Consider the following 17,500-nt stretch of genomic DNA (forward strand, 5'->3'; position numbering starts at 1 on the left):
AAAACAATTACCAAAGTAGCCTACCCACAGACTTGTGTGTGCATCATCATCATCATCAACCGTTTTTTATTCAGGGAAAATTGACTGAGCATCAAGCTCTTTTACAGCAATGCCCTGAGTCACAAAACATATAACAACAATAATCAAAATAATAAAACAAGAAAAAGAAAAAGCAAAAAACAAATAATTAAACTGACACAAAATAGCCAGGTGCCAGACAGAGCGGCGTATTCGCACAGCGTTCCTGTACAGACATCAAGACAGACATTAGACAACCACTACAAACAGCGCATTTCAGCCTTCGAAGACCAGCAATGAGTGCCCTGTCTATCTAGTTATATCAAAGTCTTTTTAAAGCATATAAGTGTCTCTGGTTATATTCTTATGACCGTTATGAATAAACATACAAGTGTAGCCTATGGCATTCTCAGTCACTGTAGTTTTGATTCCATGAATAGGTTTCTTAGCGCGCCCGCAGGAGAACCTCGGTTTATTCACGCTAAACTCCACACGACTCCACTCCTGGAATCTCAGAGGAGACACCGTAGCCTGTTGCATCTGGAAACACCTGGATGTCTGTATCAAGAAATCGCTACTCTCGCTGCTGTCTTCTGTCATCTGACCGTCACGGAGAGGGCGTGGTCACATCAGGAAGTCTAGCCAAACAAGCGACTCAGCTCGAGCCAGGCGTGGCTCATTGTCATCACCGACTCGCCTCCTCACTGTTAACCAACCAAACAAAGCTCTCTGATGTTGCTCTCCGGTGGACTTTGACAGGGGAAGGGTAGCGTTACCTGCGCGGAAATGTCATAATCGCCGCTGTGTGTTTGACAACTGAGCAGTCAGCGGAGGCAGTAACGACAGGCTATCATGGTCCCTGTTACGGCGGGAGAGGGCGGCATATTAGAGGCTGTACAGCGTGGTAATCTCGAGCAATGCGAGCATCTCATCCAGCTCGATCGCTCTGTTCTCAAACAGAAAGGCAAGTTCTTCTTACTCGTTTTATATAAACATATTTCTGATTGTATTACATAATTACACTGACATGGTAAAGCCATAACGTAACATTAGCGTAGAGATATGGCTAGCTGGATAAATTGGCCCGAAGTTGGCGGGGAAGGAAGCTAACGTTGGTCTTCCTCATCCAGTCGTTAGATAGATCTGCTTTGTGATTGATAGCTAGCTGTCTGATGTGGCGTGCCATAGTCTTGTGTGACAATTGCTTTTTTTCCGTTCTCCTCGAAAGCGATCGGCTTTATTCACTATTAATGGAAGGCTCAGACGCGATGCGGGTAGAGCCAGATTAGCCACTGGACAGCGATAGTTCTAACAGGCTCACACCCACTTCGTGCTAAGCTTGGCGTGACAAGCGCCAGCTGGCTGACGTCGACCTGCCCTCACTTTTTAGTTACAGTACAGGTCTACAGGAAGGCAGACACACACACTTTCGATATCACGAAACTTTAGATAGATAGATAGATAGATACTTTATTGATCCCCAAGGGGAAATTCAAGGTCCCAGCAGCTTAAGACACCACACACAACATACAATACAATGTAAACAGGAAAATACAAAGCAAATCAACATGACTAAAGGAGCAGTAAAATACTATGGATAAGATGTGCATGAATGTACTGAGGATTGGTACTGTGATCCAGTATGAGGTATGTGTCAAGTTGGTAGTGCAAATAAGTCCAACAGTGCAACAGTGCAAGATTAAATTCTAGTGACCAGCAATAAATATGTACAGTACAAAATGTAAAATGTAAGCTTAGTAAATCAAAAAAACTCCACAGTGCAACAGTGCAAGATTACATTCTAGTGACCAGCAATAAATATGTACAGTACAAAATGTAAGTATAGTGATAGTCATAACAGTACTAGTATAAATATATGGACAATTAAAATAGACCTAACATAGTAATAATAATATAAGAGTTATAGTTATACTTTATAAGTTATACATTAACTTAACAGTGTACGGTCTCTTCATGGAATGATGAGGTCAGCTGTGTGTGTGTCTGTCACAGGAACTGTCAGATGAGGTTCTGATAACCTTTGCCCTGCAGAGAGCTCCGTTTCAGACAGACTGACAGTTAGGTCAGAGTCAGACTGGTGCTGTCTCATCAGTGTGTGTGTGTGTGTGTGTACACATGCATTTGTATTTGTTCTACTTTGTGTGTGTAGTTTCTCGTGCACCACATTTGTCCATCTCATACAAAGATAGCATGCTCTCTGTGTGTGTGTGTGTGTGTGTGTGTGTGTGTGTGTGTGTGTGTGTGTGTAGGCTGGGGTGGCTTCACAGCGCTCCACTTTGCTGCTCTCCATGGAAACCGTGCTGTGGGAGACCTTCTGCTGGACAGCGAGGCCGACCCCAACCTGCCCTGCGACTCTGGACAAACACCCTTCCACTTCGCCTGCAGGTGTGTGTGACGTGTGTGTGTGTGTGTGTCTGTGAGAGAAAGAGAAAGAGAGAGAGAGTGTGGGTGTGTGTGTGTGTGTGTGTGCGCGTGCGCACGCGTGTGTGTGTGTGTATCGAAGAGAGGGTGTGTGTATTTGTCTATATCTGTGTGAGTCTGTCAATGTGTGTGTGTGAGAGAGAGAATGTGTATTTGTGTGTGGGAAAGAGGGTGTGTGTGTCTTCTCTATTCTTTGTGTGTGTGTGTGTGTGTGTGTGTGTGTGTGTGTGTGTGTGTGTGTGTGTGTGTGTGTGTGTGTGTGTGTATCATACATTATAAATGCCCTCCACTGTGACGAGGTGTTATCATGTGAGCTGTGTGTCTGGTGATATGAGGTAGACACCGAACAGAACCGAGCGTTCTCTCCTCCACATGCCACTCATAGAAACCGATGTTCCGCCTGTGTTTTGATTCTAGAACGTCTGTTATCGTGTGTCTGTGACTTAGGCTGTATAAAGTCTATGGTCTGTGATGATAGTGTTAGAATAGAGGCGTAGCATGGAGCAGCTAATCCTGAATGCTATAGGTTTGGGTTGACAACTTAAGTAGTAGCAATGAATGTTAGCAGTGAATGTACATAGGCAATGAATGTATATAAACAGTGAATGTGTAAGGAGTGAATAATGTATGAGAAATGAATGTATAAGCAGTTAATGTAGGCTAATGTATTATAGGCTAAATGTCCTTTATACGGAATGAATGTATAAGCTGAATGTTCTGTAGGTAGTGAATGTAATCAGTGAATGCCTAAGCAGTATTGACATTTAAGATGATTCTCTGCTGTGCATTATACCTATATAGGAAGCTGTGTAGTCCTAGTGAATGCTTACTCAGTATTAATAGAATTCAGTATAATTAAGCCGTATTGATATATAAGAAGGCTCTATGCTGTGCGTTATTTCTATAGGAAGTGGTGTAGTTGCAGGCTGAGCCAGAGGGAAGTCTGTGTTGGGCCTTTGATCTGCCCTAAGCTCCTTACTCAAAGCTTAAGCCAATAGAGACAGAGACAGTAGCCAGTAACACTGTCCTTTGTTTTTTTTTTGTACTTTGTATTTCTGTGATGTGTGGGTGGATGTCTGTGTGTATGCCCGTGTGTGCCCGTGTGCGTGTATGTGTTTCTCCTAAAGGGATTAATTAGTTGTACAGTTTGTGTAACTTTAAGGGCCCTTACTTAATTCTATTGCCCTTAATTCTATTGTTATTGTTCTGTATTTCTTATTCTTGTTATGTTATTGTTTTTGAATGTCGTACTTTGAGGCAAAGATTAACCAAAGTCAAATGCTTTGTTTACACAAACCTGGCCAATAAAGCTGATTCTGAGCTGATGTGTGTTGATAAATACACAAAATGTGTGCTGATTTAACACTAGAAGTCCCAATCACTGACATCAGTGGGTCAGCATCAGGGCTTTTAAGAGATATTCTTCAAAAAGGTGGAACCTGAGGAACTCACTTCTCTAATTGCCACTTATCCCTCACCTGCTCTGAATAGTTCATTAGGGGATTTAGTTGACCACTATAATGAATGTTTGTATACAGCACTTGACAAAGTTGCTCCTATGAAGACGCGCACTGTTTCATTTGTGCACTCCGCTCCTTGGTTTACGCCAGAACTTCGGCATATGAAATCCTTGGGCCGACGCTTGGAGCGGCTGTCAAAAAAGACTGGTCTTACTGTGCATAAAGACATGTACTCTGAACACGTACATGAGTATAAAAATGCTCTCTGTGCTGCAAAAAGATCATACTATGCAAAGATAATCAGTCAAGGACATGGAAACACCAGGACCCTCTTTCCACTGTTACTGGTCTTCTTAAGCCACCTGATAACATCACCCATCAAGAACTCTCTGATGAACGCTGCTCAGCCTTCTTGAACTTTTTCAATACCAAAATTGAGGCAATCCATCAGCAATTAGAATGTTCAATTAATCAGCTGAACCATCCATACTCACAGTGCACCCTGGGCTCATCTTACAACAATGAACTCTGTGAATTCAGTCTCCCTACTGAATGTGCCATCTGTGGCCTCATCAAAAAGTGCAATTCCTCCACCTGTCAGCTGGACCCTCTTCCAACTAGCCTGGTTAAGAGTTGCCTGCCATCTATTGCTCCGATGATTACATCAATTCTAACCACCTCTCTTCTCTCTGGCACTGTACCATCTGCCTTTAAAACAGCTATTGTCAGACCAACGCTGAAAAAACCTGGATTGGATTCTAACAACTTCAACAACTACAGGCCTATATCTAACTTGCCCTTTCTCTCCAAAGTGCTTGAGAAAATAGTGGCGACTCAACTCCAGGATCACCTGAAGGACAATGATCTCTTTGAGCCATTCCAATCTGGATTTCGTCCTATGCACAGTACTGAAACGGCCATGGTTAAGATTACTAATGATCTCCTCTGTGCAGCTGATGATGGACTTATTTCCATTCTGATTCTCCTTGATCTCAGCGCAGCCTTTGATACCATCTCTCACCATGTTCTACTGGAACGTTTAGCTAATATCGGAGTGCGTGGCAGTGCTCACCAGTGGTTCACCTCCTATCTCTCTGGTAGGACACAGTGCGTACAAATGATGAGCTGCAAGTCTGAGAGTACTGCTGTGACAAGAGGGGTGCCCCAGGGATCTGTGTTGGGCCCTCTGTTGTTCATTATCTACCTTCTTCCACTTGGCACTATCCTCAGGCAACATGATGTTCAATTTCACTGCTATGCTGATGACACCCAGCTTTACTTTTCAGTGAAACCTACTGCCACCCTTCCGCCAGCTGCACTTACTGCCTGCCTCCATGACATCAACGTGTGGATGACACAAAATTACCTGAAGCTGAATAGCAGTAAGACTGAGTTGCTACTGGTTGGCTCCAAATCAGCTCTTACTAAGATGGAACCTATCACCATCTGTGTAGATGGCAGCACCATCCCTTGTTCCAAACAGGTCAAGAGCCTTGGTGTCATACTGGACAATACCATCTCGTTCAATGCACACATTAACACCATATCAAGAAATGCCTTTTTCCATCTAAGGAACATTGCACGGCTCCGCCCAGCACTCACCCAGCAGAGTGCAGAAGTCCTAGTCAATGCGTATGTGACTTCCCGCCTGGACTACTGCAACTCAATCTTGTCTGGAATTCCAAATAAGCTACTTCACCGGCTCCAACTCATCCAGAACTCTGCAGCGCGGATTATAACATGCTCCAAATCCACCAGCCATATAACACCATCGCTCATGCAGCTGCACTGGCTTCCAGTTGCCTTCAGAATCAATTTCAAGGTCCTGCTCCTGGCATACAAGTCCCTAAACAACAACGCCCCTACCTACCTCACTGACCTCCTGGAAGTGTACACTCCTGCCCGCCCTCTGAGATCCTCCTCAGCAGGCCTGCTACGTGTCCCTGATGTGAACCTCTGCACTCTGGGAGAGAGGGCTTTCAGCTACATTGCCCCCAAGCTATGGAATTCATTGCCAGACTACATCAGACACTCTGACTCAATCACTGTCTTTAAAAGTAGACTGAAAACATATTTCTTCAAAAAAGCTTATGGACTGGCTAACTGACTTTAACATTTAACATTTTCTTTTCTTTTTATTTCTATGTGATGATTTTGCAACCCTGTAAAGTGACCTTGGGTGTCTTGAAAGGCGCTTTAAATAAAATGTATTATTATATTCCACCATTTGGGGAATTACACTCATTTTCCACATCCCCTGGAGTTAAACAATTGATTTTTTTTACCTTTCTCTAGTTCATCCAGCCGTTCTCTGAGTCTGGCGATACCAGTTTTAGCTCCAGCCTAGCATACATGTAGATCATTGAATCTGATTAGGCCATTAGCATCTCGCCTGCTAGCATCACGTTTAAAAGTGACTCCTCTCAAGTTAGAAAATGTAATAAGACCAACAGAATGTACTTGATGTCCATTTTGTGCTTCTTTCTCCGTAGGCATGGCAACGTGTACACCATGCATAAGATGCTGCAGCACGGAGCCGACCTCCACATTCGAGACCACCAGGGCAAGAGCGCAATGCACCACGCCGCCTGCGGGGGGAGCCTGTGAGTCATGGGGGGGGGGGAAGAGAGAGAGAGGAAGAGAGAGAGTGTGTGTGTGTGTGTGTGTGTGTGAGAGAGAGAGAGTGAGTGTGAGACAGAGAGAGAAAGAGAGACTGTGTGATAGAGAGAGAGAGAGAGAGAGAGAGAGAGAGAGAGAGAGAGTGAACTTCCCTCTCAAGTCCCCTTCTAAAAATGAAGTGCTTTTCTCAGGAGCGAAAGCTAGCAGTTGTGTGAAGTACTTCTGTTCTCTTAATGAACCTGCTGTGATAACCCTCTTGCTCTTCCTCTCCTCTCTCCCCCCCCCCCCCTCTCTCTCTCTCTCTCTCTCTCTCTCAGTATTTCCATGCAGTATCTAGCGGATAGTGGAATGTTTCAGTTCTCGGACACGGACCAGTTCCTGCTGACGCCGCTGCACCTGGCCGCCACCATCGGCAACGTGGACGTGGTGCGCTACCTGCTGCGGAACAATGTGAGGACACCTCCTCTCTCCTCCTCATCCTCCTCCTCCTCCTCATCCTCCTCCTCCTCCTCCTCCTCCTCCTCCTCCTCCTCATGACACACCTCCTCTTTCCTCCTCTCTCCTCCTCCTCCTCCTCATGACACACCTCCTCTCTCCTCCTCCTCCTCCTCATGACACACCTCCTCTCTCCTCCTCCTCCTCCTCATGACACACCTCCTCTTTCCTCCTCTCACCACCTCCTCCTCCTCATCACACACCTCCTCTCTCCTCCTCTCTCCTCCTCCTTATCACACCTCCTCTCTCCTCCTCCTCATCACACGTGTGTGTGTGTGTGTGTGTGACAGAGAGAGAGTTTGATGTGTGTGTGACAGAGAGTTTGATATTGTATGTGCACATTTGAGTTTCATGTGTGTGTGTGGGTGTGATAGAGAGGGAGTTTTATGTCTGTGTGTGTCTCTATGTGTATGTGTGTGTGTGTGTGTGTGTGTGTGTGTGTGTGTGATAGAGAGGGAGTTTGATATGTGTGTGTGTGTGTGTGTGTGTGTATGTGATAGAAAGGGAGTTTGACGTGTGTGTGTATTGTGTTGTCAGCGGTGTGCAGCGGAGGCAGTGGACCAGCAGGGGGCGACGGCGCTGCATGTGGCAGCTGAGCGCGGGTGTGTGGAGGTGTGTTGGGTTCTCCTGCAGAACGCCGGCCTGGGCCTCTTACACGCCGAAACACACAACGGACACACGCCGCTCGACATCGCCAGCCGCGGAAACTCCTACCGGTGTGTGTTGACACACACACACACACACTCCACACGTCAGACAGCTCAGTGCTTTTCCTTTGTGAACTTTCTGCCTTTCTATCTATCGTGCATGCGTGTGTATGTGTGTGTGTGTGTGTGTGCACATGTGTGTGTGCGCACATGTGTGTCTGTGTGTTTGGCTTGTCTTCATAGTGGTCTCTTGGCAGGCAAGATGGACGACAACATCAACAACTCCGGTGTGGTCAGTGGTAGCCTGCTCACTGTCTGACACACACACACATGCACGCACACACACACACACACACGCACACACACACACACACTTGAAGAAGCACACTGTAGGCAAACACATACACACACACACACACACACACACACACACACACACACACACAGTAGCTTGAATAAATATAGATGCTTGGATACGCACAACTGAATGATGGTCGTGCACATGCAAATATGAGTTTGAATATCTTTGTATGTGTGCGTCCCTTTTGGTATGTGTTAGAATAAGTGTGTGTGTGAGAGAGAGAGAGAGAGAGTGTGTGTGTGTGTGTGTGTGTGTGTTGTGGCGGTCTTCTGTCGGAGACCTTGAGTAAAGTGATTTTCTTTATTTTTTTAAAGAATTCTCCAAACCGTCCTCACCACGAGTAAGCTCAATGACTCATCAGCATTCTAGAATTCCATTATGGGACTGTGTTCTAGAACTCCAGTATGGGGGTTGTTCTAGAATTCCATTATGGGACTGTGTTCTAGAACTCCAGTATGGGGGTTGTTCTAGAAGTCCATTATGGGACTGTGTTCTAGAGCTCCATTATGGGGGTTGTTCTAGAAGTCCAGTATGGGACTGTGTTCTAGAACTCCAGTATGGGAGGGTGTTCTAGATGCTTCCAGGCAGGCTACACCAGGGATGGAACCGAAGTGTTTCGTTCAAAGAACATCTACTGTAACTGGCTACAGAAGTGATAGTGGCGCGAACATGTATAAATAAACATTCCTGGTTCCAGAGAGTAAAAGTCCTGCCATATATTATTTCTACCTGTGCACTTAACACAGGTGATATCACTAATTATCTGGGCCCGTATTCACAAAGCATTTTATCTTACCACTAAGAGTACTCCTAAATCGCGCTAGAAGATTTTAGTTAGGAGTTTTCCATTAAAAGTTATTCACAAAGCCTTTCAGACCTACTTTTAGTAAGGAGAAACGCCCACTCCTAAACTAAAAGTGAGTCTTCGTTGCTATGGTTGACGTCATTACTCATGCACGAGCTTGATGAAAGTGACCACCTTGATTGGCTGGTGATTATAACGCGGGAATGATGGCAAACCTCCCCTACAATGACGAGTTGAGTGACAGGTGTTAGGTCTTAGCTGGTGAGAATGCGTGCGCTATGTCGGGCTGTGAAGGATGGAGAATGATGAATAAATAGGCATAGCCTTAATGAATAAAGAGTAAAGCAAGCCTAGGCTTAATGAAACACTATGGACTGGAGCAGTATATTTGCAACATGTTTTAAATTAATCTGTATGAAAACACGTAGCCTATATTTGCAAAGAGGAGAAGCGATTTAATTTAATTAGGCACAATAAGACGTTACATTTAGTTAACATGCAATGGTGGTTTTTGTTGTCGGTGGCATTATTGCATTTGCATCCTTAGTTGCAATGCACATTTATTCCCTTGCATGACAGCGAGCTCCTGCACTGCACGGTCATTTCAAAACATCGCGACGTGAAATGCCACTAAAAGCGGGTTGTGAATAGGTCTTAGTGAGTTAGAAGTCCTCTCGAGTTCTTTTACGCTGTCCTAGACTTAGGAGCTACTTTTAGGCTTAGAATGCTTTGTGAATAACTTTTAGTGAAAAAAATTAGGAGTCATAAAGTTAGGAGTGACACGCCCATTATTTTTAGGAGTTCCTCCCTAAATTCGCCAGTTAGGAGCTACTTTTAGCCCTAAAATTCTTTGTGAATACGGGCCCTGATCTACATGGCAGCTAATTAGGGTGAGCTGGTTTACTAAATGGTTGGATCAAATACTTGGCAGGACTTTTACTTTCTGAACCCGGGATGTCCGCCTCTGTAAATGAGAGTATTGTTCTGAGCCTATTTTTATGCTTTGTGAACGAAATGCTTCATTTACATGTCTGGTGTAGCCTGTTATTGTTGTGGTTCTAGATGTTCTTACACTTCTGTCTGTAGCTCTTTTGAGGTTCCACTTCTGGCTCTAGATCTTTTTGAGGCTCCACCTCTGGCTCTAAATCTTTTTGAGGTTCCACTTCTGGCTCTAAATCTTTTTGAGGTTCTACTTCTGGCTCTATGTCTTTTTGAGGTTCCACTTCTGGCTCTAAATCTTTTTGAGGTTCTACTTCTGGCTCTATGTCTTTTTGAGGTTCCACTTCTGGCTCTAAATCTTTTTGAGGTTCCACTTCTGGCTCTAAATCTTTTTGAGGTTCTACTTCTGGCTCTATGTCTTTTTGAGGTTCCACATCTGGCTCTAAATCTTTTTGAGGTTCCACTCCTGGCTCTAAATCTTTTTGAGGTTCCACTTCTGGTTCTAAATCTTTTTTAGGTTCTACTTCTGGCTCTCTTTTTGAAGTTCCACTTCTGGATGCTGATGAGTTTTGTATTCTTGACAGGCATCAGGAGCTGAGCAAGCTCCTGTCCAAGTACGCCAACAAACCAGCCGACTACAAGCCCTCAAACTCTTACGGTAGGTCAGACCCCATAATGCAAACACACATACACACATACATACACACACACACACACACACACACACACACACACACACACACACACACACAGGTGCGTACACTAAGCTGACCCATCTTATGGTGGATCAGCTAACCCCACACTCAACCTCACCCTACACACACACCCCACGCTACACACACACACACACACACACACACACACACACACACACACACACCACAAACTCTCAACCCGACAACATCATTATTGAATCCATCAGTCATCATATTCATTTTGCTAATAAGGAGAGGCAATTTAAACTGTATTCAGTATAGGGCTGGGGAAAATATCTCATTGGGATTTTTCGAACAGATATTGTGTTTGTTATTCGCGATATGATTTTTGAATATCAATGAATTGATTCGGTCAAACGACAGTAAGGAGCATAATTCTGTGAGTCAGGACAGATGGAGACCATCTTGAAAACAGCTCTACGCACCTGGCTTGATCAGGCTGATGATGTCACATACTTCAGGTATCATACAGCCCAAATGACCCTGTGCGTGTGTGTGTGTGTGTGTGTGTGTGTGTGTGTGTGTGTGTGTGTGTGTGTGTGTGTGTGTGTGTGTGTGTGTGTGTGTGTGTGTGTGTGTGTGTGTGTGTGTGTGTGTGTGTGTGTGTGTGTGTGTGTGTGTGTGTGTGACTGCAGGTATTTACTACTGGACGCTTCTCTTGCCGTCCCTGAGCGGGGGCGTGGTTCTTATTGTCGCCACGGCGATGGGGGAGTATGGGGGTGTGGTCTGTGGGCTTCTCTTCCCGCTATTGGCCAGGAGCACGCTAACGCAGTACCACCGCATCAGCACCTACCAGAGGTGAGCACACACAGACACACACACACACACACACACTCATCCAGATGTACTGTCACTGCATCAGCTACCAGAGGTGAGCACACACAGACACACACACACAGTATTCACCCACTATGGGTGTATATCTGTTTATGACTTTGTTTGTTGTATATATGTGTGTGTGTGTGTGTGTGTGTGTGTGTGTGTGTGTGTTGCAGGGTTCCTAACTCTGTATCTGGGCGCACTTTCAGCTCAATGTGTGTGTGTGAGAGAGAGTGAGAGTGAGTGTGTGTGTGTGTGTGTTGTACTGTAGGTTTCCTAACCCAGTCTATATACTGTAGGCACACTTACAGCTGTTTGTGTGTGTGTTGTACATTTCCTAACCCGGTGTATATAGGCACACTTTCAGCTGTGTGTTTGTGTGTGTGTGTGTGTGTGTGTGTTGTAGGTTTCCTAACCCGGTGTATCTGGGAACCCTCTCAGCTGGGATTCTACACTCTATCATCTGCATCTTCTACAAGATCCTCCCCAATATCCTTGCTGTGTGTGTGTGTGTGTGTGTGTGTGTGTGTGTGTGTGTGTGTGTGTGTGTGTGTGTGTGTGTGTGTGTGTGTGTGTGTGTGTGTGTGTGTGTGTGTGTGTGTGTGTGTGTGTGTGTGTGTGTGTGTGTGTATGTGAGATCAGATAGGATAGTACTGTAGAGAGAGACAGGGAGTGAGTGGGAGAGAGAGTTGGGGTGGGATCCGGAAAGGACCACGGGGCGGGAATCGAACCAGGGTCGCCGGTGTGTGTGTGTACAGTATATGTGTGTGTGTGTGTGTTTGCTCCTTAACCCTTCACGTGTGTGGCCGTCGGGTCTTCTCCTGCACGTGTGTGTGCTGCACTGCTCGGCACTGCTGCTCCTCTACTGGACGCTGCTCAGGAGGGACCCCGGACGCATGGCCGCCTCCACCTCCGACCCCCGATACACCTCCATCGCCGACCTGCTGCACCACCAGCAGAGCCCACAGCACTTCTGCACCACCTGCGAGGTACGTGTGTGTGTGTGTGTGTCTGTGTGTGTCTGTGTCTGTGTGTGTCAGTTCACTCAATTATCGATGCTGAAATATGAGGTGTATCGAAAAAATCGTGATACAAACCGAATTGTGAATTTGGTATATTGTTACAGCCCTAGTGTCTGTGTGTGTGTTTGTGCGTATGTCTGTGTGTTTGTGTGTATGTCTGTGTGTTCGTGTGTGTGTTCGTGTGTGTGTGCGTGTGTGTGCGTGTACTGTGTATGTGTGTGTGATTCACGTTGGTCACACTGGTGTCTCCTGCAGCTGTTTCAGGTGGACAGCAGTAAGCACTGCCGTGTGTGTGTGTTTGTGTGTGTGTGTTCTGGAGCTGTTTCAGGTGGACAGCAGTAAGCACTGCCATCTGTGTGACGTGTGTGTGTGTGTGTGTGTCTATGTGTGTGTGTGTGTGTGTGCGTGTTCTACAGCTGTTTCAGGTGGACAACAGTAAGCACTGCCGTCTGTGTGACGTGTGTGTCCTGAACTATGACCACCACTGCCTCTTCCTCAACCGCTGCGTCGGCCGGGGCAACCACCGCCTCTTCCTGCTCTTCCTGATTGCCATGGCGATTAGCCACATCCTCTTTCTCGCAGTGGGCGGGCTCTACATGAAGCCACTCCTCTGGGCGGAGCCTGTCACCACGGTGATCGGGCGGGAAGCCTGGGTGGTGGTGCTGTGCGTCCTGAACGCACTCACGTTGCTATGGGAACTGTGGTTGCTGAACGAGCAGTTCCAGGTGGTTGCCATGGGAACGACGACGTATTTCCGGCGTGCTCCGGCAGTTGCGCTAAGCCGGAAGGAACGATGGAGGAACGTCCTGTTTTTCCTCCTTGAGGGACGCATCCCCAGAACCGGGAGAGCAGGAACACATATGGTTTAAGGATTTCAAGTGTGTGTGTGTATGTGTGTGTGCGTGTGTGTCTGTGTCTCTGTCTGTGTGTCTGTGTCTGTGTGTCTGTCTCTGTATGTGCGTGTGTCTACATGTGTGTGTGTGTGTGTGTGGGAGTGCGTGTTATGGTCAACACTCAATCAACTTAATGTTAATATAGTTCCTAAACTCAGGCCTCCCTTAGAGATCGACCACTTATACCGATATACTGCTGTGTTTTTGTGTGTGTGTGTGTGTGTGTGTGTGTGTGTGTGTGTGTGTGTGTGTGTGTGTGTGTGTGTGTGTGTGTGTGTGTGTGTGTGTGTGTGTGTGTGTGTGTGTGTGTGTGTGTGTGTGTGTGTGTGTGTGTGTGTGTGTGTGTGTGCGTGCGTGACATTATAGGTCTGTGTATTGTGATTGAATCTTTTATTGTTGTTCAATACATGACCACTCAATGCTCTGTTAATGTGTCTTAAAAGGAACAGTTCACTTGTGATCTCTGTTGTGTGAGTGTTCTCTGTGTGTGTGTGTGTGTGAGAGAGAAAGAGAGAGAGCGTGAGTGAGTTAGAGAAAGAGGGAGTGTCTGTGGTGTGTGTGTGTGTGTGTGTGTGTGTTCTGTTCTATTCCTTCATGTGTACCTCATACACCTGTATATGTTTACCTGCATGCTTGTCTGTGTATCTGTTTGTTTGTATGTTTGTTTGTTTGTATGCTGCAGACAGAGATCCCACTGTATAAACTAGTCTGTCTAACAGGAGGACGTTTACTTGAATTTTACACATTGTAAAGTATTTTTGTTGCAAGTTTTAAAATAAAACAGCCTTGTGATGGTGTGTGTGTGTGTGTGTGTGTGTGTTTGTTTGTTCAGCAGCGGACAAATCAGGTCAGATCAGCTCGTGTTGTGCCATCATTAAATACCAATTGCCATTTATTTTTGTAAGGCACAGTGACACAGCACATATTTCTATTAATTGCTGAGTTGAACTGAGTGCAATGAACTGCTGTACTAGGATATATTATGCGAGATAAAATGATTAGCCTACTGTACATGATGCTGGTTCTAAGAACTGGTTTCATAACTAATGAGGTGCCCTCAACAAACACACTACAGATTCAGCCTCAGAAATGGGACCCCAGCTCCCAACCCAAATCCCATTTGAAGGAGAGGGAGGAGAGCAATACAATCCATAAACTAGAAAAGCACTCAGAGAGCGCAGACCTCTGCCTGTATTGTTCCTGTAACTAAACTATGAAATGAGAGAATTCACCTGGTTTTCACCCTGTTTTCAAACCTGAAGTCATTCTGAAGCGTTTGAATGTTTTATCCATGCAGGCCTTGCTAACAAACAGACAGACAGACAAACAAGCAAACAGACAGACAGACAAACAAACAAAAAAAAAACCTGATGAAAACATAGCCTCCTTGGCGGAGGTAATAAATGATTTAGGGTTTATAATTGTTTAGTTTGTTTGTTTTTTTCTTGAAATCGTTCATGGGGGCCAAGATTTCTGATGGCGCCCCTGCTCTTATTTCCTCTTTTCTTTTTGGGGGGCCTTTTTGCCTTTATTGTCATAGGATAGTGAAGATGTAGAAACAAGTGGGAGAGAGAGAGAGATGGAGGTGGGATTGGGACATGTTTTTGTATTTGTTTGTTTGTTTGTTTGTTTAATTGATTGTTAAGTACATCTGAGAAAATAAAAAAAACATTAATCCAACACACCTCCACCTGAGCCATCTCTTTTGTCCTTCAACAGATGCAGTGCCATGGAAACAGAAACACAATGGCCGGGTTTCCCAGATTCGTGAAGAAGCTCTTAAGTGCGAAGAACTTCTTAGAGCGTTCTTAGAGCGCTCCTAAGAAGTTCTTGACAACGAATCTGGGAAACCCGGCAAATGTCATTTCACATTTACCCTGATTGGGAAACTACCCTTATAACCTACATACGCACTAGCTCCAAGTGTCCAAGTGTGAGTGTGTGTGTGTGTGTGAGTGCGTGCGTGCGTGTCTGTGTGTATGTGTGTGTGTGTGTGTGTGTGTGTGTGTGTGTGTGTGTGTGTGTGTGTGTGTGTGTGTGTGTGTGTGTGTGTGTGTGTGTGTGTGTGTGTGTGTGTGTGTGTGTGTGTGTGTGTGTGTGTGTGTGTGTGTGTGTGTGTGAGTGTGTGTGTGTGTATGTGTATGAGTGCATGCTTAACTGCTTGTGTTATGGCATGTTTGGAGGTGACATGCAGTAAGCCTCATCACCTTTGCTTATTGACACACACACACACATGAATGTCTGGCTGTGGAGATATTGCTGATGTTTGCTTCTGTGTGGTTTAATGCAAGAACCCAGTAGCACACGAGAAATACTGAAATGCTCATATGCCTGTGTGTGTGTGTGTGTGTGTGTGTGTGTGTCTGCATATGCATTCATCTTTATAAGTGGAAGTGTTTGTAGGTTTGTGTGTGTGTGTGTATGTGTCTGTGAATCTCCCCATTATCACGAGGAACTGGCCCACTGAAGCCAAACACAGCAGATTTCGCTTCCTCCTCTGTACGCATCACTTCCTGTAGTGTACTGTGCCGTCTCACGTTCCAGCCGCCTGTGCGTCCACTCTCTTGTCCAGTCCGAGTGTGTGTGTGTGTGAGATCCTCTGTGTGTGTGTGTATGTGTGTGTGAGAGAGAGAGAGACACAGTGTGACTAAGCTAGCAGAGCAGATTTCCACAGTTTCCAGGGCATCTCCATGGACACAGGATTTTAAACGCTGAGGAAAGGTCAAGGGTCATGTTGCGTTCACATACTCTACCTGACCGGCGGAGATCACATGGAGGTCAGAGAACAGGGACCCTAACTGACCACAACAGAGGTAAGACTGTGTACACAACAGTGTGTGTGTGTGCATGTGTGTGTGCGTGTGTGTGTGTGTGTGTGTGTGTGTGTGTGTGTTCATACTGCCTGCTGGTTTCTTTCATGTGTTTGTGTGAGAGAGAATGAGTGTGTGTGTGTGTGTGTGTGTGTGTATGTGTGTGTGTATGTTTAATACCTGCAAGCTCCTCCCCCAGATGTGTCTATTGTAATGATGTCACCACCTGATGGTGAGGACGGTAGCCAATGAGAGATGGGAATGGTCAATTATCAGAGAGGGAATGAGAGAGAACCTAATCACCGCTAATGAGCTCTGTGTGTGTGTGTGTGTGTGTGTGTGTGTGTGTCATATCAGCACAACATTTCCCTTTGGCTTTGATGTGTGTGTATTTGTATGTACTTGTGTGTGTGTGACTGGCTAATCTGGGAAGATTCTTTCTCATATCAACTCATCTTCTTAGAGAACTCCACACACACACACACACACACACACACATACACACACAGTACTGTCAGAAGTCCAGCAAAGTAGAATGCTGCTGTGGAGTGTTGTCAGAAGACCAGGAGGGTCCTGGCACATGCAGATAGCCGTGATGGTGTGTGTATGTGTGTGTGTGTGTGTGTATGGGTGTGTGTATTGTCCTGGTCGATACAGATACCTGTGATGGGGGTAGTGTGTGTGTGTGTGTGTGTGATGGTGTCCTGCCATATCCAGATAGCTGAGATGGGGTGTGTGTGTGTGTGTGTGTGTGTGTGTGTGTGTGTCAGATACAGATAACTTCCATGCTTCTCTCAGTAGCCAGTTTGAACCTTGAGCCTGTGGGGGGCGCCAAAGAGCCCCTCTGGCCACCATACATAAACACACACACACACACACACACACACACATTACTCTGGCCACCACAAATAAATTACACGTTTCCCCCTGGCTAACATCCACTGTGTGCTGTGTGTGTTCACTGTGTGCTGTGTGTGTTCACTAATTCATGGATGGGATAAATGCAGACACCAAATTCCTTGTATATGCAAGTATACCATAGTAACCATAGAAACCTGAGTTACTGATCCAGATAGCTGTGTTGTTCCATATGTCACACTTGCAAATGTGTTAACAGCTTTGCCGTGATTGCACACACTTTTACACCCTTCTTCATATCATTTGTGTGTTGCGTGCTGTGGTTCCTGATAAGTCAAGGTTCTTATGACAAGAGAGATATCTTAGTTTCTCTTCTCCTCTATCCCCCACTCTCTCTCTCTCTCTCTTTCGTTTCTCTCTATCCATCGCTCTATCCTCATCCCTCTATGTACCACTTCCTCTCTCTTCCTTCTCTCTCTCTATATATATAAATACAATTTCTTCTTTCTAACTACCACTCCATCTCTCCACCTCTATGTCTCTCTCCTTTTCCCTTCCTCTCTCTCTCTCATTATCCCATCCTCTCTCCTCTCCTC

At 45.6% G+C, this 17,500-nt stretch overlaps 2 protein-coding genes across 3 annotated transcripts in view; both read left to right on the top strand.

Annotated features, from left to right (window-relative positions):
- Positions 1 to 717: 717 nt before the first annotated feature.
- si:ch211-223a10.1 (putative ZDHHC-type palmitoyltransferase 6) lies at positions 718 to 14,035 on the top strand. Of its 2 annotated transcripts, XM_062519323.1 has the most exons (12): positions 718 to 982; positions 2,289 to 2,424; positions 6,413 to 6,523; positions 6,857 to 6,989; positions 7,572 to 7,750; positions 7,925 to 7,973; positions 8,357 to 8,382; positions 10,371 to 10,444; positions 11,138 to 11,300; positions 11,728 to 11,810; positions 12,120 to 12,310; positions 12,760 to 14,035. In XM_062519323.1, the coding sequence occupies exons 1-12, from the start codon at positions 871 to 873 to the stop codon at positions 13,210 to 13,212; spliced, it is 1,710 nt and encodes a 569-aa protein (XP_062375307.1). In that variant the 5' UTR covers positions 718 to 870; the 3' UTR covers positions 13,213 to 14,035. The 2 variants fall into 2 exon arrangements, with proteins under 2 accessions (XP_062375307.1, XP_062375308.1); XM_062519324.1 differs by lacking the exons at positions 7,925 to 7,973; positions 8,357 to 8,382.
- A 3,455-nt stretch (positions 14,036 to 17,490) lies between these two features.
- Positions 17,491 to 17,500, top strand: part of arhgap22 (Rho GTPase activating protein 22) — a 15,004-nt gene continuing 14,994 nt past the window's right edge. The window contains exon 1 of the mRNA XM_062520396.1: positions 17,491 to 17,500. This exon is cut by the window's right edge and continues 328 nt beyond it. The gene's annotated coding sequence lies outside the window, so the exon portion shown is untranslated.

Source organism: Sardina pilchardus, chromosome 18, assembly GCF_963854185.1.
Source record: "Sardina pilchardus chromosome 18, fSarPil1.1, whole genome shotgun sequence".
Taxonomy (NCBI): domain Eukaryota; kingdom Metazoa; phylum Chordata; class Actinopteri; order Clupeiformes; family Clupeidae; genus Sardina; species Sardina pilchardus.